At 45.4% G+C, this 21,335-nt stretch overlaps 1 protein-coding gene across 1 annotated transcript; it reads left to right on the top strand.

Moving 5' to 3' along the window:
- Positions 1-11,133: 11,133 nt before the first annotated feature.
- On the top strand, positions 11,134-18,799 carry GPX7 (glutathione peroxidase 7). The gene is made up of 3 exons (XM_006063793.4): positions 11,134-11,340; positions 16,056-16,317; positions 18,035-18,799. Exons 1-3 carry the CDS (start codon positions 11,206-11,208, stop codon positions 18,196-18,198), a joined length of 561 nt encoding a protein of 186 aa, XP_006063855.1. The 5' UTR covers positions 11,134-11,205; the 3' UTR covers positions 18,199-18,799.
- The last annotated feature ends 2,536 nt before the right edge of the window (positions 18,800-21,335 follow it).

The following is a 21,335-nucleotide window of genomic DNA, read 5'->3' as shown; positions in this document are numbered from 1 at the left end:
CCTTTATCCCTACCCATTCAGGTCAAGGGGTATGAACAGCCCAGATAGCTTCCTGAACTATCCCTTTTCTTCCTCTATACCGCACCCACATGTTTGAAATTAGTCCCCTTGTGATTAAGTTCAGTTCAGTTCAGTTCAGTTCAGTCCAGTCGCTAAGTCATATCCGACTCTTTCCAACCCCATGAACCCCAGCACGCCAGGCCTCCCTGTCCATCACCAACTCCTGGAATCCACCCAAACCTATGTCCATCCAGTTGGTGATGCCATCCAACCATCTCATCCTCTGTCATCCTCTTCTCCTGCCCACAATCTTTCCCAGCATCCGAGTCTTTTCAAATGAGTCAGCTCTTCACATCAGGTGGCCAAAGTATTGGAGTTTCAGCTTCAACATCAGTCCTTCCAAAGAACACCCAGAACTGATCTTCTTTAGGATGGACTGGTTGCATCTCCTTGCAGTCCAAGGGAATCTCAAGAGTCTTCTTTAACACCACAGTTCAACAGCATCAATTCTTCGGCGCTCAGCTTTCTTCACAGTCCAACGCTCACATCCATACATGACCACTGGAAAAACCGTAGCTTTGACTAGACGGACCTTTGTTGGCAAAATAATGTCTCTGTTTTTTAATATGCTGTCTAGGTTGGTCATAACTTTCCTTCCAAGGAGTAAGCATCTTTTAATTTTATGGCTGCAATCACCATCTGCAGTGATTTTGGAGCCCAGAAAAATAAAGTTAGCCACTGTTTCCCCGTCTATTTGCCATGAAGTGATGGGACCAGACGCCATGATCTTAGTTTTCTGAATGTTGAGCTTTAAGTCAACTTTTTCACTCTCCTCTTTCACGTTCATCAAGAGGCTCTTTAGTTCTTCTTCACTTTCTGCCATAAGGGTGGTGTCCTCTGCATATCTGAGGTTATTGATATTTCCCCCGGCAGTCTTGATTCCAGCTTGTGCTTCCTCCAGCCCAGCGTTTCTCATGATGTACTCTGCATAGAAGTTAAATAAGCAGGGGGACAATATATAGCCTTGACGTACTCCCTTTGCTATTTGGAACCAGTCTGTTGTTCCATGTCCAGTTCTAACTGTTGCTCCCTGACCTGCATATAGGTTTCTCAAGAAGCAGGTCAGGTGCTCTGGTATTCCCATCTCTTTCAGAATTTTCCACAGTTTATTGTGATCCACACAGTCAAAGGCTTTGGCATAGTCAATAAAGCAGAAATAGATGTTTTTCTGGAACTCTCTTGCTTTTTCCATGATCCAGCGAATGTTGGCAATTTGATCTCTGATTCCTCTGCCTTTTCTAAAACCAGCTTGAACATCTGGAAGTTCATGGTTCATGTATTGCTGAAGCCTGGCTTGGAAAATTTTGAGCATTACTTTACTAGCCTGTGAGGTGAGTGCAATTGTGAGATAGTTTGAGTATTCTTTGGCATTCCCTTTCTTTAGGATTGGAATGAAACTGACCTTTTCCAGTCCTGTGGCCACTGCTGAGTTTTCCAAATGTGCTGGCATATTGAGTGCAGCACTTTCACAGCATCATCTTTCAGGATTTGAAATAGCTCAACTGGTATTCTATCACCTCCACTAGCTTTGTTCATAGTCATACTTCCTAAGGCCCACTTGACTTCACGTTCCAGGATGTCTGGCTCTAGGTGAGTGATCACACCATCGTGATTATCTTGGTCATGAAGATCTTTTTTGTACACTTCTGTGTATTCTTGCCACTCTTCTTAATATCTTCTGCTTCTGTTAGGTCCATACCATTTCTGTCCTTTATTGAGCCCATCTTTGCATGAAATGTTTCCTTGGTATCTCTAAGTTTCTTGAAGAGATCTCTAGTCTTTCCCATTCTATTGTTTTCCTCTATTTCTTTGCATTGATCGGTGAGGAAGGCTTTCTTATCTCTTCTTGCTATTCTTTGGAACTCTGCATTTAAATGGGTATATCTTTCCTTTTCTCCTTTTCTTTTCACTTCTCTTCTTTTCACAGCTATTTGTAAAGCCTCCTCAGACAGCCATTTTGCTTTTTTGCATTTCTTTTTCTTGGGGATGGTCTTGATTCCTGTCTCCTGTACAATTTCACGAACCTCCATCCATAGTTCATCAGGCAGTCTGTCTATCAGATCTAGTACCTTAAATCTATTTCTCACTTCCACTGTATAGTCATAAGGAATTTGATTTAGGTCATACCTGAATGGTGTAGTGGTTTTCTTCACTTTCTTCAATTTCATCTGAATTTGGCAATAAGGTGTTCATGATCCAAGCCACAGTCAGCTAGTTGATCAGAGGGCAGATAGACTGAAACTACAGTCACAGACAACTAGCCAATCTGATCACACAGACCACAGCCTTGTCTAACTCAATGAAACTAAGCCATGCCAGGCGGGGCCACCCAAGATGGCTGGGTCATAGTGGAGCAGTCTGACAGAATGTGGTCCACTGGAGAAAGGAATGGCAAACCACTTCAGTATTCTTGCCTTGAGAACCCCATGAACAGTATGAAAAGGCAAAAAGATAGGACACTGAAAGAGGAACTCCCCAGGTCGGTAGGTGCCCAATATGCTACTGGAGATTAGTGGAGAAATAACTCCAGAAAGAGTGAAGGGATGGAGCCAAAGCAAAAACAGCACCCATTTGTGAATGGGACTGGTGATAGAAGCAGGGTTCAATGCTGTAAAGAGCAATATTGCATAGGAACCTGGAATGTTAGGTCCATGAATCAAGGCAAATTGGAAGTGGTTAAACAGGAGATGACAAGAATGAACGTCGACATTCTAGGAATCAGTGAACTAAGATGGACTGGAGTGGGTGAATTTAACTCAGATGACCATTATATCTACTACTGCAAGCAGAAATCCCTTAGAAGAAATGGAGTAGCCATTATAGTCAACAAAAGAGTCCAAAATGCAGTACTTGGATGCAGTCTCAAAAACGACAGAATGATCTCTATTCGTTTCCAAGGCAAACCATTCAATATCACGGTAATCCAAGCCTATGCCCCAACCAGTAATGCTGAAGAAGCTGAAGTTGAACAGTTCTATGAAGACCTACAAGACTTTTTAGAACTAACACCCAAGAAAGATGCACTTTTCATTATAGGGGACTGGAATGCAGAAGTAGGAAGTCAAGAAACACCTGGAGTAACAGGCAAATTTGGCCTTGGAGTACAGAATTAAGCAGGGCAAAGGCTAATAGAGTTCTGCCAAGAGAATGCACTGGTCATAGCAAACACCCTCTTCCAACAACACAAGAGAAGACTCTACACATGGACATCACCATATGGTTGACACCAAAATCAGATTGATTATATTCTTTGCAGCCAAAGATGGAGAAGCTCTATTCAGTCAACAAAAACAAGACTGGGAGCTGACTGTGGCTTGGATCACGAACTTCTTGTGAATAAACCTTTGTCTAATTATCCTAATCTGAGTGTTTCCTTTTGAGACTGATAAAGCCTAGAAGTATGATGGGAGCTTGCTCTGAGGATAAGGAAGGGGGAAAAAAACATACTCAAGCAGAGGGAGCAGCATGAGCAATGAAAAAGAGGCATGAAAATATTATATTTTTGTTTAATTCCCTTTATTGGTGAAGGACATATTGTTAAATCCAATGTTCCATTCTCAGTCCTATTCTTATTAGATTTATCAGCAGCATTTAACCAATTTATTGCTCTCTCTTTCTTGGGAGAAGTGTGTCACTTGACCTCCATGACATTGAGCTCTTTTGATTTTTATTCTTCCCCTGGCTAGGGCTTCCCAGGTGGTGCAGTGGTAAAGAATCTGCATGTAATACAGGAAATGTAGGTTCATGAGGGTTTGATCCTTGAGTGGGGAAGATCCCCTGGAGAAGGAAATGGCACCCCACTCAAGTATTCTTGCCTGGAAAATCCCATGGACAGAGAAACCTAGAGGGCTACAATCCATGGGGTCTCAAAAGGGTTGGACACTACTTAGCAACTAAACAATAACTTCCTCTGGCTATTCTTTCTCAGTCTTCTCTTCTGGTTCTCTCCTATTTTCCTGATGTCTTCATCTCCCTGAAGGTGAATCTTGGAGTCCCAAGGACTATCTTTGGTTCTCTTGTCTATACTAACTCTCCATCATCATCCAGTAAGTATCTATCTTTGACCTAGATCTCTCCTCCAAATTCAGGCTCATATATCCAACCTAACTAGAGATAGGAGTGGCATCTGGAGTTGACCCCTCATATCAATTGTTACATTTTCAGGAATTTTTTCAGCCTTTTGTCAAACCTTCTTGAAAAGGGTGAAAGAGTCATACGATCTGAACAGGTATCAGAGTATTAAGTATTAAACATGCTAAGTCACTTCAGTCATGTCTGACTCTGTGCAACCCCATAGATGGCAGCCCACCAGGCTCCCCCTTCCCTGGGATTCTCCAGGCAAGAACACTGGAGTGTGTTGCCATTTCCTTCTCCAGTGCAGGAAAGTGAAAAGTGAAAGTGAAGTCCCTCAGTTGTGTCCAACTTTTCACGACCCATGGACTGCAGCCTACCCGGCTCCTCCATCCATGGGATTTTCCAGGCAAGAGTACCAGAATTGGGTGCCATTGCCTTCTCTGAGTATTAAACATTGTCATTACTAAAAATTTAAATTATGTACATTTTTAAAATAAAATAAATTATATTAAAAATAAAAATTAAAAATTAATCATTCTAATTATTTCAGTATATTTTATTATTTTTTATACTCTTGGGGTTATTTTCATCTATTCTCCTTGTATTATGGAAATACTATATAATGGTGTGCTACTCTTGCATCCCTTCCTAACTCTATGTTCAGTGACATCAAGTTGGTAGCTTGAAATCAACCATGGTGAGAGTATTATACAATAGAAATTGACAAATGCTACCAATGAGAGTTTGGTTTATTGTTATGTTGACTGCCTAGACTTAAGAGTGATGGAAAGGGCTTCCCTGGTGGATCAGTGGGAAAGAATCTGCCTGCCAATGTAGAAGACACAGATTCGATCCATGGTCCAAGAAGATCCAACATGCTGTGGAGCAACTAAGCCCCTGCACCACGACTATTGAGCCTGTGCTCTAGAGCGCAGAAGCTGCAACTACTGAGACCATGTGCTACAGCCACTGAAGCCCACACGATCTAGAGCCCATGCTCCACAACAAGAGATGCTACGGCAATGAGAAGCCCTTGCACCACAACTAGAGAGCAGCCCACTCTCTGCAACTAGAGAAAAGCCTGCACAGCAATGAAAACCCAATACAGCTAAAAATAAATAAATATTTTTAAGTGATAGGAAAATATTAATAATGCAAAATAAATTTACAGCATATTGTGTCTGGCCATTACATTGTAAATAACTTTAAAACTTGAGGAAATATTCTTCTTCTATTGGAAAACTATTAACCCATTCAGCATAGAAGTCACTTATGTCTTTGTAGTGAATTCCAATATGTCTTTATTGTTTCACTTTCATCTCAGTTCAGTTCAGTTCAGTCGCTCAGTCGTGTCTGACTCTTTGCGACTCCGTGAATCGCAGCATGCCAGGTCTCCCTGTCCATCACCAACTCCCAGAGTTCACCCAAACTCATGTCCATTGAGTCGGTGATGCCATCCAGCCATCTCATCCTCTGTCATCCCCTTCTCCTCCTGCCTCCAATCCCTCCCATCATCAGAGTCTTTTCCAATGAGTCAACTCTTCGCATCAAGTGGCCAAAGTATTGGAGTTTCAGCTTTAGCATCAGTCTATCCAAAGAACACCCAGGACTGATCTCTTTTAGAATGGACTGGTTGGATCTCCTTGCAGTCCAAGGGACTCTCAAGAGTCTTCTCCAACACCACAGTTCAAAAGAATCAATTCTTCGGCACTCAGCTTTCTTCAGTCCAGCTCTCACATTCATACATGACCACTGGAAAAACCATAGCCTTGACTAGACGGACCTTTGTTGGCAAAGTAATGTCTCTGCTTTTCAATATACTGTCTAGGTTGGTCATAGCTTTCCTTTCAAGGAGTAAGTGTCTTTTAATTTCATGCCTGCAACCACTATCTGCAGTGATTTTGGAGCCCAAAAAAATAAAGTCTGACACTGTTTCCACTGTTTCCCCATCTATTTCCCATGAAGTGATGGGACTGGATGCCATGATCTTCGTTTTCTGAATGTTGAGCTTTAAGCCAACTTTTTCACTCTCCTCTTTCACTTTCATCAAGAGGCTTTTTAGTTCCTCTTCACTTTCTGCCATAAGGGTGGTGTCATCTGCATATCTGAGGTTATTGATATTTCTCCCAGCAATCTTGATTCCAGCTTGTGCTTCTTCCAGCCCAGCATTTCTCTTGATGTACTCTGCATATAATGCAAATGAAAATATCAGCAAACATTCATCCTAGAACTATACTCATTCAGCCATTAGTTGGCTACCAATACAGTTTGGCAAAAATTGAAAAAAGCATTCTGTAAGTATAAATTGGCTATGTGGGGATTTACAATAAGGAGTATTGTATATTTTATTATTATTTGTGAATTATTTGCTATGCATCATTTATAGCAGAAAACTTTATAACAAACTGATATGGTACACACACACACACACACACACACACACACACTTACACAGCTTTTTTCCCTAGAGAGCCAGCTGTTAAACATTTACCAGCATACCACTACTAACAGGCAACTCAAACTTAACATGTCCAAAACTGAACTTTTGATTTCCCATTCCAAACCAGTTGTCCCTGCAGAATGATGATGTTTTCATTTCAATAGCAACTTCACCCTTCCAGTGCCTCTGACCAAAAACTTTAAAATCATCCTTGACTCTTTTGTTTCTCTCAAACCTTACATCCAACCTTTCAAGAAATCCTTTTGCCTGTACGTTCAAAATACATTCAGAATCTGGACTACATCCCACTGCTTCCGCTGCCATCCCTTTGGTCTAAGACTCTTATGTTGCCCGCCTCCCCTCTTGGATGACTGCAATAGCCTTCTGACTAGTCTCCTTATTTCAGTACTTCAGTCAGACTGATTCTGTTAAAATAGAAATGTAATTCCTGTGCTTAAAACTCTTCAATGGCTTCCCACCTCACTCAGATTCCAAGCCTATGTCTTTATTGTGGCTATTAAGTCTCTGCCCCACTCCTATCCCATTAACTCTCTAGCCTCATGCCCTGTTATTCCTCCCCTCCCTCACTCCACTGCAGCTACACTAGCCTCCTTGCCCTTTTCCAAACACATCATTTCCTGCCTCAAAGCCTTTTATTGTTTTCTCTACCTGGAATGTTACTTTTCTTCAAGTTTTCTCTCTTGGTTGCTCTCTTTTTTCCAATCTTTGCCCAAACCACGTTTCCAGTGAGGATTCCTGATCTTTGAAATAACGTTGCAATCCCTTCCCACCACCACCACATGCTCTATCCCTCTCTCTTGCTTGTCACCGTCTAATGTACTGTATGTTCCATATTATAAATTTTAATTATTATCCTTTCCTGCCCCCATTAGAATGTAAGTTCAAGAATTTATCTGTTTTATTAACTACTATATTCCTGGCCATGAAATTAATGTCTTGTACATAGTAGGTATTCAACAATTTGTTGAACAAACGAAACATTAATAAGTATTCTGGGCTGTGCTATGCTAAGTTGCTTAGTCATGTCTGACTCTTTGTGACCCCATGGACGGGGCCCACCAGGCTCCTCTATCCATGGAGATTCTCCAGGTAAGAATACTAGAGTGGGTTTCCATGCCCTCCTCCAGGGGAATCTTCCCAACCCAGGGATCAAACCCAGGACTCCTGCATTGCAGATGGATTCTTTACCAGCTGAGCTACCAGGGAAACCCAGTAAGTATTCTAAATACCCATAAAAAGCCTCTTTGAGCTTATTATAGGAAAGACGAGTATGGGGGATCCGGGATTGAGTCCTCTACTCCTCCAGATGCTCAGCTGAGAGTAAGGGTACATTTGTCTGTGCCTGGAGGTCTCATGTTTGTGTCAATGTACTACCTAGAAACAGCTGAGCTCTTTCAGAAACACCAAAAATTTATACAGTGGACTGAAAATAAAATGATAAAATATATGCATGTGTGCTAAGTTGCTTCAGTCATGTCGGACTCTTTGCAACTCTATGGACTGTAGCCTGCCAGGCTCCTCTGTCCATGGAATTCTCCAGGTAAGAGTGGGTTGCCTTGCCTTCCTCCAGGGGACCTTCCTAACCCAGGGTGCCATGCCCTCCTCCAGGAGATCTTCCCAACCCCGGGATCAAACCCGCATCTCTTATGTCTCCTGCATGGGCAGGCAGATTCTTTACGACTAGCACCACCTGGGAAACTGACAAAATATATACTGTTGGCTAAAATCAACATTTCATATTAGATTCCAGTATAGACAAGTAGTAAAAAGTCACCGGAACATTTAAGAAAAATGAGTATTTAGAATAGCCAGCTTGTGCCAGGGGGGCACAAAGATGATTCAGGTATGATGGTGTGATAGACCAGGGAAACAGACAACTACGCAATATTATCATCAGCTCACTAACAGGAAAATGTCCTAAGTACAAAGGCAACAGAGAGGACAGGATGATTAAGTGCGGTCACAGAGGAGGATGTTATTTGAGCTGGGTTCTAAAGCATGAACAGGAAGAAGGGAAATGCCCAGTGATAAATTTACAAGCAAAATTTACAAATCCACTACAATTTTTCCCCTCTCTGCTTACTAGAAATGCCTAGGTATCTGGATTGTAACAGGGAATAGATTGGCCAAGCTTGCAAAACTCCCAAGTTTTGTGGGGCATAATTTGAGAACTCCTGGTGATTGGGACATGCAAGGAAAGGCTGAGTGAAAGGGACAGATGGCAGGAAGTGAGACCAAAAGATTCACAAGGGCAGGGCAGAGAAGAAGGGACCATTTTATTCCACAGGACCCATCACAGCCTCAAGACATGGGGAAGGGGAGTATGAAGGCAGGAGTACATTACTTTTGCCTTGGCCGTTGTCTAGAGCAGCCGTTTTCCTATTCTCCACACCTCCTTAAAATGTTGTCTGCTTCTGAAGAGAGAAGCTGCCCTGGTGTACAGAAAGAGCTCATGTTCTGAATCTGAAGGCCCGGGTTTGGGTCCTATCAACTGTATAACCTTATGCCCAGCTTCAAAACCTTTGCCAGCCATACTCTAGAGCATGAAGTCCAAGCTCCTTGGCTTGGCTCTCAAGACCCTTCTTCTGGCCCTTGATGACCCCTCCAGCCTCATCTATTGCTTACCCCTTCTCACCTAACAGCCAAGTACTTCTTCTGGGTTCTGTGTCTTCACAGACAGTTACCTCGATTGACATCTTTCCCCTCCTCCTTCCCAAGCTGGAGAATTCCCATTCCTCTTTGAAGACATGATCCTGGTGTTAACCACCTCCAGGAGGCTTTCCCTGGTGGGTAGGTTAGTGATGGTCTCCAAACCCCAGAATTTCCTCTATTGCAGTGTGTGGAGCACATCTGCTCTTGCCCCTTCCTATCTAGAGGACTCTTTCTGCAACATAGGACTCACCGTCTCTCCCCTGCTTAAAAAACAAAAAAAAAGGAAGAAGCTTCGGGGAATTCCCTAATGGATCAGTGGTTAGGGCTCTTTGGTTTTCACTGCTGAGCTCCCACTTTCAGTCCCTGGCCAGGGAACAAAAAATACCAAAACCCACGGGGCTTGAGAAAAAGAAGCTTTATTTCTTGGCTTAAGGATCATAATCTCCACTGTGGCCTGTCGGGACTGTGTGACCTCATGCCTACCTGCCTCTCTGTCTTTTCTTCTTATCCTTTGCATGAAAGGCACCTACAGCAGTACCTGGTATAGAACCGGAAGAAGCGTTTGTTGAATGACTGTAGAAGTGCTTAGTCCATATTGCATTACATGAAAGCTCTAGTTTTCTCCCACCAGCCTGTGAGCCCCTGGAGAGTGTCAGCATCCAGGACCATCCTTGACACTTAGTGGGGCGCCATAAGGGTTTTCCAAGTTTGGGAGACACTGTGACATGCTTCCCAGAAGCCCCATCAGGGAAGATTTGGAACACCAGCTGTTGGGAATGCTGTCAGTGAAGAGTCTTTAACTGTCAGCCACGCACCACAGACACCTTGGTTCCTGTCAGACCTCTTCCCAGACGGCCCCACACCCCATGAGAGATGAAGGTAGGGATATAAAGGCCTGGTCTGGTCATCTTCGCTCACCTGGGGACGACTCTGACGGGCCATTCTAGCTCCAGAGCCCCTGTGGGGTCAGCCATGACTGTCCTTGAGCCTGCATGGAGCTCTGGGCTTCTGCCCACTCCGCTTCCTCCCTTCCCTCCCCTCCCTCCACAGGTGTTCATCCCAAGGGCACTCCCCCACAAACACCCTGCACTGCAAATCTCCATCTCAGAATCTGCTTCCCAGGAATCCAACCTGAAATTGGCCCTCTATCTTGTCTTCTTTCAGAGAAGGCAATGGCACCCCACTCCAGTACTCTTGCCAGGAAAATCCCATGAATGGAGGAGCCTGGTAGGCTGCAGTCCATGGGGTCCTGAAAAGTTGGACACAACTGAGGGACTTCACTTTCATGCATTGGAGAAGGAAATGGCAACCCACTCCAGTGTTCTTGTCTGGAGAATCCCAGGGAAGGGGGAGCCTGGTGGGCTGCCGTCTATGGGGTTGCACAGAGTCAGACACGACTGAAGCGACTTAGCAGCAGCAGCAGCAGCAGCTTGTCTTCTTTGTCCCATCACTTTTAGGGAATGTTCATTCATCCACCCAAAGTTCACAGGCACCATTCAAAACGTTTCATATCCATTTTTCTATTGCTATCATCCTGTCCTGTCTAGGTGGGTCAGGAAGGGAACGGATGAAAAACTGGGGCCCAGAAAGGTGAAGCGACCAGCCAAAGGGCACTAATCAGAAGGGGAGCTCCCAGATGCAGTTTTTCCACTCCCTTTCCCTGTATCCTGGAACAAGAGGAAACCTCATTGAAACGAATTCGGATCTCAGTGGTCAGAATCCTGAAACTACGGCCCTGGGGTCGGGGAAGGGGCGCGGAGCCCAGCATTCCTGCAGTACAGATGGGGAGACCGAGGTCCAGAGCCCGGCGCTCCACCGCCCGCGGGAAAGAAGGGGGCGCGTCCTGCCCGGAGGGCCGCGTGGCGCCGGGGCCGCCCCCTCCTGCCTCCCGCCCCCGCTGCGCCCGTGCCCCCTGCCCTGCCTCTGCCCTCGCCACGCCGCCTGCTGCGGAGCGAGTCATGGTGGCGGCACGGGCGGCGGCGTGGCTGCTCCTGGCTGCGGCGGCCTGCGCGCCGCGGGAGCAGGACTTCTACGACTTCAAGGCCGTCAACATCCGGGGCAAGTTGGTGTCGCTGGAGAAGTACCGAGGCTCGGTGAGTGTCCGTCCGCCGGGCCTCGGCGCCGCCCCGCCGAACCCTGGCCCGGGAGCCGGGCGCCCAGGACCCTGCCGGATGGGGCTCCGTGGGGCTCGGGTCGTTCGGTCACCCAGCCCTGGCTCCCCGCCCCCACCCCGGCATACCCCCCGGGCGCGGCGCCCCCAGATCCTCGGCCGGGTCTGTCCCATGACTACGTGGCACGGCCCGGCGTGCGCGGTGAAACCCGAAACTCTCGCTGCTCGCGCCGATTTCCCTCCCAGCGCTTTTGGGCAGCGGGGCGCAGCCTGTCACGCACCGGTTTAAAAATTAACAGTAGCAGCCTTTGTCTCTCCCATCCCCAGTTTCCGCGCGGGCAGTTGGCGATATTAAGTGCAGTGAGAACACTGTGGAAATGAAAGCTCGGTGCGGAGGAAGTTATCACTTCAGATGCACCGGGACCTTACACATCATCTTTTAGAGCAGCGGTCCCCAACCTTTTTAGCACCAGGGACTGGTTTCATTAATGACAATTTTTTCAGAGGGTGGGGAGGGTGGGGTGGTTTCAGGATGATTCAAATGCATTACATTTATTGTGAACTTTATTTCTATTATTACATCAGCTCCACCTCAGGTCATCAGGCAATAGAGCCCAGAGGACAGTACAGAGTTTAGAGTACTCTCTAAAACTTGGGGAGCCCAGTTTTGGAGAGTACACTAAGACCCAGAGATGGAGAGTCACACAGCGCTAGAAAGCAGGGAGCCTGGAGGAGAACCGCCCACCCATCCATGGTCTCCTCTAGGCAAACTTTTAAGATGGCAGCTCAGGTTGAGATGAAAGAGTCATCCAGTCTAATTGCTACCTCCTTACAGAGGGGGCATCTCAGCTCAGAGAGGACTTGAGAGAGGAAGTGTGCCTGGGTGAGTCTTTGAAACAAGAGTGAGTTTTAGCAAAACCAAGAAGAGCATTTCAGGCAAAGAGAACTGTCAGTGCCAAGTGGAAGTCACTCAGTCGGTCTCTTTGCCACCCCATGGACTGTTGCCTGCCAGGTTTCTTTGCCCGTGGAATTCTCCAGGCCAGAATACTGGAGTGGGTAGTCATTCCTTATTCCAGGGGATTGTCCCAACCCAGGGATTGAACCCAGGTCTCTTGCATTGCAGGCGGATTCTTTACGATCTAAGCCACCAGGGAAGCAAGGCTCAGAAATAAACAGCAAGAAAGGTGATGAGGGGTAGTGAAGTCCTCAAGCCGTTGTGCTTGAAGGAGTATAAAGCATCTGCTGAAAGATGAGGCTGAAGAGGGTAGGGAGTAATCAAAAGGAGCCTTAAACACTTTATTCAGAGACCTAAATGTTTCACTGTGTGAAACGAAGAAGCCTCCAAGTTCATTTCTCAAGGTAGACCTGGGGCTGTGTGTGGAAAGGATAAGGAGTTGGTCTCTAATGGACAGGTAGGCCCAGCCTCCAGGTTTGGATGAACCACACAAGAAAATGGCTGTTAGCAATCTTCCAAGAGCAAGGCCATCTTCAATGAAAAAAGTACTCTCTACCCCTTGAAATTCTCAATTATGCTGGGAGTCCTGGGGACAGTAGCCCTTGTCCAGGTTCCCCCCCTCCCCAAGGTATCGTGAGGTTCAAATGACGTGCAGTGTGGAAACCCTGGGTAGAGTGCAGTGTGCTTGTCTTGGGCCCCAACAGAAATCTCATCCAGGGCTCCGGGAAACAGCCAGTCAGAGCAGGACCCATTCCCACTCGGGCCTTCCCTTCCCTCTAGTGCAGCTCATCAGAGAGAGCCCCAGGTTTAACACTTGACCAGCTCTGCTACTCATTAACTCATTTATTATTGAGCATCTACTGTATACTAAGTACCATGCCAGCCCTGAGGGTACAGGGGATGCAACGGTGAAAAAAGTGGCCAAGTTTCAATTTAAATAGAGCTTATATGAGGTCGAGAGGAGACAGACAAGAAAAGAACAGAGACATGAACAATGTAATTTCTAATAGTAAAAGGTACTAAGGCAAAAAGAGACACAGACTGTTTGTTTTTAGAAGTAATAAGGCATCCAGGATGTAAGGAACAGAAATCCTGGAAAAAAATTACCCAGAAAGTGGTTCCAGAATTCTGAATGTTTTCATCCTCTAGGTCATTGGTAAATCCTAAAAAGCATTGGAGTGAGAGGCCTAGAATTCAATCAGAAAGAAATTTAAAAACAAAAACAAAAAATCCACAAAGTCACCCAGCTGCTAAGAGGTAGAGTTAGAATTTGAGGCCAGGCAATCCAGTTCCAGAGCCCATGTCTTAATCTCCAGCTTTAGAGGGAAACCAGGAACAGTCAGGCCAGGAAGCTGTAAATGATACTGTGAATTAACCCAAGTTTGCTCTGCTCTTTGGCAGTATGGTCAGTCATTCACCTGCAAACAGCTACTGGCTCATTATGTATATTTTACTACAGGGTTTTTTTTTTTTTTTAATTAGGAAAAAAACAAAACAAAACACTGGCTTCCTTACTGCCTGCCACAGGGAGACATAGCCATACGTGCCCTGGAGACATAGCCATGGGCAAAGTTGACTGGCTTGTGTCCTCAGGCACAAACTCGGAGACAGGCCTTTAGACCAGTGTGGAGTGTAGATGAGTGCGTGACACTCAGGAATTCCCTGGCCTATGCTGTGAGGTTATGTACCTGTAGGCCTGAGTGTAGTGTGTGTGTGCTGCTTAGTCGCTCAGTCATGTCTGACTCTTTGCAGCCCCATGGACTGTAGCCTGCCAGGCTCTTCTGTCCAAGGGGGTTTTCCAGGCAACAATATACTGGAGTGGGTTGCCATGCCCTCCTCCTGGGGATCTTCCCAATCCAGGGATCACACCCAGGTCTCCCGCTTTGCAGGCGGATTCTTTACCATCTGAGCCACCAGGGAAACCCCCGCAGTGTGAATGGTTTATTTATTTTGCATACACCTATGAGTTTGCATCTGTACTTATATATGTATATATATAAATTAACTGTGTGTATTTGGGTGTATCTGTGTTTTCGAAATACCCAGGTGGTTCAGAAGTCAAGAACCTGCCTGCCAGTGCTGCCAGTGCTGGAGACAGGTTCAATCCCTGAGTTGGAAAGATCCCCTGGAAGAGGAAATGGCAACTCACTCCAGCATTCTTGCCTGGGAAAATCCCATGGACAGAGGAGCCTGGTGGGCTATAGTCTGTGGGGTCACAAAGAATTGGACGTGACTGAGCACATAGGCATGTCTGTGTTTTGGTCACTTTAAAGATAAGCTTTTTGGATTCAGTCATGGAAATAGAAGTAGAATCTCCCTCTTTCTAAAAGTATGGGCAGACACACAAGATGTAGGTTAGAAATAACAAGCTTTAATGCTCTCAGCGCCCAGGGATCCAGCAGAGAAGAAAGAGGAAGACCTCCACCTAGTGAAGGGAGCTAAAGGGGTCTCACAATGTGGCATACAATGACAAAATGGCCACAGGCTGGGGTCCCAAGAAATGGGTGAGGGAGTTACAGCTCAATGGTTCTCATCATCCAGCCCAGTGGTTCTCAGCTGGTGGTGATCTTTCTCCCCAGGGGACTTTCAGGAATGTCTGGAGGAGACGTTTTTGATTAGTAAGACTAGGCGGCTAGTGGGTAGAGGCCAAGGATGTGGCTAAACATTCTACAGTGAACAGGGCAGCCACCTCACAACACAGATTACCCAGCCCCAAACGTCAGTAGTGCTGAGATTGAGAAACCCTGCCAGCCTGAGCATATCTAGTGCCCTGAGCTGCCCCTGGCTCTCTATGGGGCCAACTGGTATAATCCCGCCACTTGTATTAAAAGGTGGCCAGATTGATAGGACTTGGCTGCCCAGATACAGGGTAAGATTTTAAATCCTGCAGTAATATGTAACCAGAAGCTGAAAAATATAGCATTGGTGCCAAAATTGTAATTGCAGTCATATAATCGAGTTCCATCAGCCAGCTTTATATTTATCACCTGAAGGCAATGAATAAATGTGTTATAAGGCAATTATTTAAAGGTTAGTCTAGCGACAGAAGGAAGTGGTGTTTTTTTGCTGGAGGGAGAAGGGCAAAAAAGGATTGCCCAGAGGTTCTTGAGATCCTTTTATCAAGAAAACCACGTCTGTGTACCCATTACATAGGCGATCATTTGTATGTGCAGACTTACTCATTCACTCAGCACGTACATTCTAAGACTTTTCCATGTGTCAGCCCCAGTGAAGTGAACATAGCTCCTGCCCTCAGCAGGTTCACATTCTAGAAGGGAGACCAACAGGTATGTAGGCAACTCCAGTATAGAATGATGACTGCTAGTTGACTGAGCCAGAAATTAAACCCAGGTCTGCCTTTTTTGTCTCCTGTATCACCTCCTGATGGGAGTTCACCAGTATGTGTGCCTCTCTCTGTGATGGTGTTCTTCTGTGTTTGTGGGCATGAGTGATGTGTGCTAAAGTATCTTTGTGTCCTGGGCCATAGGCAGACCCACTGATGTCTATTGTGTGCTTATTCTGAGTGTTTATGTATCTGTAAGCCCCTGCATGTCCGATTTCATTTGTGCCTGTGTATATGTGTTTGTGTATATGTGAGAGCATCATTTACATGTGTATACATTGTGTTCTTGCATATATGAAAGAATGCTTTCGTTGTTGAGGGGTCACGCATGTGGGCATGTCAGGGCATGTGCGTCTTCTCTGGGTTGTGTATGTGTTTGGGTTTTGTTTTTGCCGCCCAGGTGTCCCTGGTGGTGAACGTGGCTAGCGAGTGCGGCTTCACAGACCAGCACTATCGGGCCCTGCAGCAGCTACAGCGGGACCTGGGGCCCCACCACTTCAATGTGCTTGCCTTCCCCTGCAACCAGTTTGGCCAGCAGGAGCCCGACAGCAACAAGGAGATTGAGAGCTTTGCCCGCCGCACATACAGTGTCTCTTTCCCCATGTTTAGCAAGATTGCAGTCACCGGCCCTGGTGCCCACCCTGCCTTCAAGTACCTGACCGGTGAGTCCCTCAGCTGGCTGGGCAGCAGAAGCCACTGGCTGGCTGGGTGACCTGGGGCCCCTTCTAGATGCCTGCAGCTGGGTTGATGGTCTATTCTAGCACAAATCTTTGAGGATGAACTGAAGAATATTCCTGCCTAAGAATATCTCCACCCTTACTGCCTTGCAGTTTCCCCCAGAGTCACTCTGCAGGCCTGTCTCCACTCCTGTTACCATCCACAGGGGCTCCTAGAAGGAAACTGGACTCTCATATTTTAGCTTCAAACAGGGGACACCACATTCCTGGAGAAGGCTGACAGGTATCTCCTGTCCTGAGTCAGAGGCAGTCAGTCTGTAGACCATAGGAGGGAAACCGTCTAAGCTAAAATACCAGCTCTTGGGAATTCCCTGGCAGTCCAGTGGTTAGGACTCAGCACTTCTACTGCCTTCCAGGGCTTGGGTTCAATGCCTTGTCAGGGAGCTGAGCTCTCTCAAGCTGTCAGGCACGGCAAAAAAAAAGTCCCAAAATACCAAAAAAAAAAAAAAAGAAAAGATCTTAGTATTTGAGAAACAGATCCCTTCCCAGAAGCCTGAGAACCACAAAATGGGGTCATTAGCCAATCTTGTCATTAAGTCCTGTTTCCTTTCTCAGGCTTTTCCCTTCCTTTGGGGGCTCCATTCTTGCCTTCTCCCACCTCCCACTCCATGCTTCTGGTTGCTTTCATATCCCTCACTGCCCTCCCCCAGAACCCATTTACCTGGAAAAGTAAATGACAAACAGCAGTGTTGCAAACCAAATGTCCCTTCTTGAGGCAATTTGAATTTTGCTCTGTGGGTCAGTCCTAATATTTTTGCCCCCCCTGTGTGTTTTTATTAGTTCCTTCCCAGTTCCCATGGTTATAGATCAAACCTGGCCCTGTTTTAGAAGCACCTGGGGAGCTCTTTAAAATACATTAGCCTGAGACCTACTGAAGCAGGACCCAAGAATCTGTTTAATTATAAGCCCCCGCTCCACCACCACCACCATGATTCAGATGCAACCAGTCCAAGGACTAACATATGGGAACCATTAAGATTAAATCAGGGACTTCCCTGGTGGTTCAGTGGTTAAGACTTCCCTTTCCAATCCAGGGAGCGCTAGTTCGATCCCTGGTGGGAGAAGCTAAAAGTCCACATGCCTCGTGGCCAAAAAACCAAAACATGAAACAGTGTTATAATAAATTAAATAATATACTCCTTAAAAAAGGATTAAATCAGAGAGTAGGTTACAGACTATGCAGTAGTTTGAGGTCATTAAAACTTTTTGTTTTTTTGCAGCCACACCATGCAGCATGCGGAATCCTAGTTCCCCAACCAGGGATTGAACCCGTGCCCCCGGTAGTGAAAGCAGAATCTTAACCACTAGACTGCCAGGGAAGTCTCTGAGATCATTAATAAAGGAAGATCAGATATTGCCTTATCAGGCACTTGACAGAATTCTAAAGCAATGGTTCTCGACCTAGGCACCACATTGGAATCTCCTGGAAAACTTTTAGAGAATATTGATGCCTGAGTCTTACCCCCAGAGATTCTTCCTTAAGTGGTCTGTGGGTATGGACTGGACATCAGGAGCTTTAAAAGTTCTGCAGTTCATTCTAACTAATAGAACCAGTGCTTCAAGGGAGGGATGGATACCGCTAATGGAATTCCAGGAGACGGGGCACAGAGAAGCACACTTTGCTCTCCTTCCTTTTCTCTAGAGACTTCTGGGAAGGAGCCTACCTGGAACTTCTGGAAGTACCTGGTGGCCCCAGATGGAAAGGTGGTAGGAGCTTGGGACCCAACTGTGTCGGTGGAGGAAATCAGGCCCCAGGTTACAGCGCTTGTGAGGAAACTCATCCTGAAGAAGCGAGAAGACTTATAACCACTTTCCCTCCTCTCCCCCATCCCCTCCCCCGACCGTGCATGAGTGACCAAAGCAGACTGAAATGGTGCTACAAAGGGAGAGACCACTGACTCTCCTCCACTCTTGTCCCCCCACCCCATCACTCCTACCGGGGGAAAATTCTAGTAGCTTGATTATTTGAATCTTAGAGCAACCTCTAGGAACTCCTGACCAGTGAGAGTTCTTAACCAATGCCTCATCAGCCGATAAGAACCTCTAGCCCATGAAAATGTGTGGCAAATAGAAGCATTTCAAGCAATAATCTCCTACCTATAAAGCAGGGCCAATTCCTACCTCACAGGGCTGTTGTGAGGATGAGGATGAAAAGCCTATGAAAGTGCCAAGGGCAGTGCCAGCTAACCAGGAGGCATTCAATAAATGGTTTTTGCATATGTACCAAAAAATAAGTTGTGATCAATAAAAACTTGAACTCAACATGAATTATAGCCATGAGAATCCAGGCCAAACATTTGTAGCTGTTACTGTTTTCCTATGTATTTTTTTAAATTACAAAAGTAATACAATTCATTGTAAAATAATACAAGATGATACAAAATAAAGAATGAAAGTATCTCCCTCATTTTCTGTACTCTTGGTCCCTGGAGGTAAACTTTTAGCAATTTCGTACAAAGTCTTCTCAGACTTATTTTAATCAAACCAATCGTTATTGCCCGATAAGAATTCACTGACCAAAAATACACTTCAATTACAGGCAAAGGATATGAATAGGTAATTCACTGAAAAATAGAGATGGATAATGAAGATATGAAAAGATGTTCAGCTTCATTCAAGTTGGAAAGATTTTGTTAAATGATAATACCTGCTGTTGGTAAGGATGTGGGAAAATGGGCATTCACATAAGCTGTTGGCAGGACAAACTGGTACAGGTTTTTAGAGGATGACTTGTCAGTATCTTTTAAAACAAAGTGTCTACACGCTTTGCTCCATCATTTCTCCTTTTAAAAGACTCCCAAACTGTGCAAATATGTATGTACAATAATGTATATGCACATTGTTCATTATAGTGAAAACTTTTGTCCATCAGTATGGTTTTGTAGCAAATTATGACACAAAAACAAATGATCCACTAGTACAGTTGTTCAGATGAATTAATTTCTATGCTGAAAGTTGTCCAAAAGTGAAAAAAGGCAAGTTATAATGAACACGTGCACACACACAAAACAACATCCAGCATAAACAAGAATAATATTTTTATTAAAAATTTCAATGTTAAGCATGAGAGAGAGGGAGGGAGGGATGTAGACAATTAACAGTAACAAAACTGTTAATTGTTGTTGTCTGTGAGGGCATGGGGTGGGAGAACAGGAGTCATTTGCTTTCTTTGTTAGGTTTTTTTTTAATATTTACATTTTGTATGTAAAATATGTATTTCACTTTTATATAAATCTAAAAAAGAGGTATCTAAAAACAGGTGATGAGCAAAGTCACTGATCTATAATTTATTGGCCAATGAGGATTTTATGTCCACTTCTTCCAAAGTCACTCTTCTAGAAGCAGGAGACTCAGATTCAAGTTCTGGTTGTGCCCTTGACTCACAGACTGAGCAAATGGTTCCTTCTGCTGTCTTCCATTTTCCCATTGTTCAGAGAAAGGGTTGATCTGTGCTCACAATCCTCAAAGCCTACTTTAATATTCCTTCCCCAAAGCTCCTAGAGTAAATGAAGGCTTTCTGTGGGCTGACCACAAACCACCCTGTGGTGGCCTCCAGCCTGTCCTTGCACATTGTTCCCCATGCTCTGGCTTGCCACGTGATCATTTCTGTAAAGACATGGGCACACATACACACACATACACAGGGAAACCCAGCTATCACAGAAATGTTTGTGATGAACATCTCAGAACCACATTCTCAATGGACATCTCTGACCTCACCCTGCTTGACCTGTCAGCTGCATGTGACGTTGCTGACCGCACTGCTCCTCTCCCTGACACACTCTCTTCCCTCAGCCTTCCTGCCCCTGCCTTCTCTTGGTTTCCCCCATCTCTCCCGGTGCACCTTCCTTCTAGGTGTTTGTTGGTGACTCTTCCTCCGATGCTCACTCCTTCCTGTTGGTCTTCCTTGGGCTTCTAGGCTGGTCCCTTTTCTCACTTATATGCTCTGCCACAGCCATCTCATTTTTTCTCAAGATCTTGACCACCATCCACACCCTGATGATACCTAAATCTCTTCTTTGTATCTACGCTGGACTCATATCCACTTGCCTGTTGGGGCATGACCAGAGACACCTCAATTCACTGTCTCCAGAACTAAGCTCATCACCTCTCCCTAACACACCTCTCTCCCTTCACAGCCTTCACAAACCCCTTAAGCCCTTCCTTTCACACATCACTCACTTGCTCATTTACCACAGTCTCATTCTTTATGTAACTGCCTTCCCTTCTCTGCTCAGCACAGTGCTTGGCCCTTAGCAGATTAAACTTAATTGTATGGGAAGCATTTTGAGCACTGGCTCCATGCCATCTCTGCCTAGACCCTATCTGGAAAACCACAGATGAGCCAACAGTTTCCCGCAGAAGTTTAGAGTCCAGCTGGGGATTTTGCAGTCCCTACTAGACCTTCTCAATAACCTCAGATATGCAGATGACACCACCCTTATGGCAGAAAGTGAAGAGGAACTAAAAAGCCTCTTGATGAAGGTGAAAGTGGAGAGTGAAAAAGTTGGCTTAAAGCTCAACATTCAGAAAACGAAGATCATGGCATCCGGTCCCATCACTTCATGGGAAATAGATGGGGAAACAGTGGAAACAGTGTCAGACTTTATTTTTCTGGGCTCCAAAATCACTGCAGATGGTGACTACAGCCATGAAATTAAAAGACGCTTACTCCTTGGAAGGAAAGTTATGACCAACCTAGATAGCATATTCAAAAGCAGAGACATTACTTTGCCAACAAAGGTTCATCTAGTCAAGGCTATGGTTTTTCTTGTGGTCATGTATGGATGGAGAGTTGGACTGTGAAGAAGGCTGAGTGCTGAAGAATTGATGCTTTTGAACTGTGGTGTTGGAGAAGACTCTTGAGAGTCCCTTGGACTGCAAGGAGAGCCAACCAGTCCATTCTGAAGGAGATCAGCCCTGGGTGTTCTTTGGAAGGAATG

The sequence above is a fragment of the Bubalus bubalis genome, chromosome 6, assembly GCF_019923935.1.
Source record: "Bubalus bubalis isolate 160015118507 breed Murrah chromosome 6, NDDB_SH_1, whole genome shotgun sequence".
In the NCBI taxonomy this organism is placed as follows: Eukaryota; Metazoa; Chordata; class Mammalia; order Artiodactyla; family Bovidae; genus Bubalus; species Bubalus bubalis.
The sequence above is the reverse complement of the archived record's forward strand: the minus strand, read 5'-3'. Positions and strand labels throughout refer to the sequence as shown.

Coding starts and splice junctions, on each gene's coding strand:
- GPX7 (XM_006063793.4), top strand. CDS start 11,206: ATGGTGGCGGCACGGGCGGCGGCGTGGCTGCTCCTGGCTGCGGCGGCC. Junction 11,341..16,055: donor TGGAGAAGTACCGAGGCTCG/GTGAGTGTCCGT, acceptor TTTGCCGCCCAG/GTGTCCCTGGTGGTGAACGT. Junction 16,318..18,034: donor TGCCTTCAAGTACCTGACCG/GTGAGTCCCTCA, acceptor CCTTTTCTCTAG/AGACTTCTGGGAAGGAGCCT.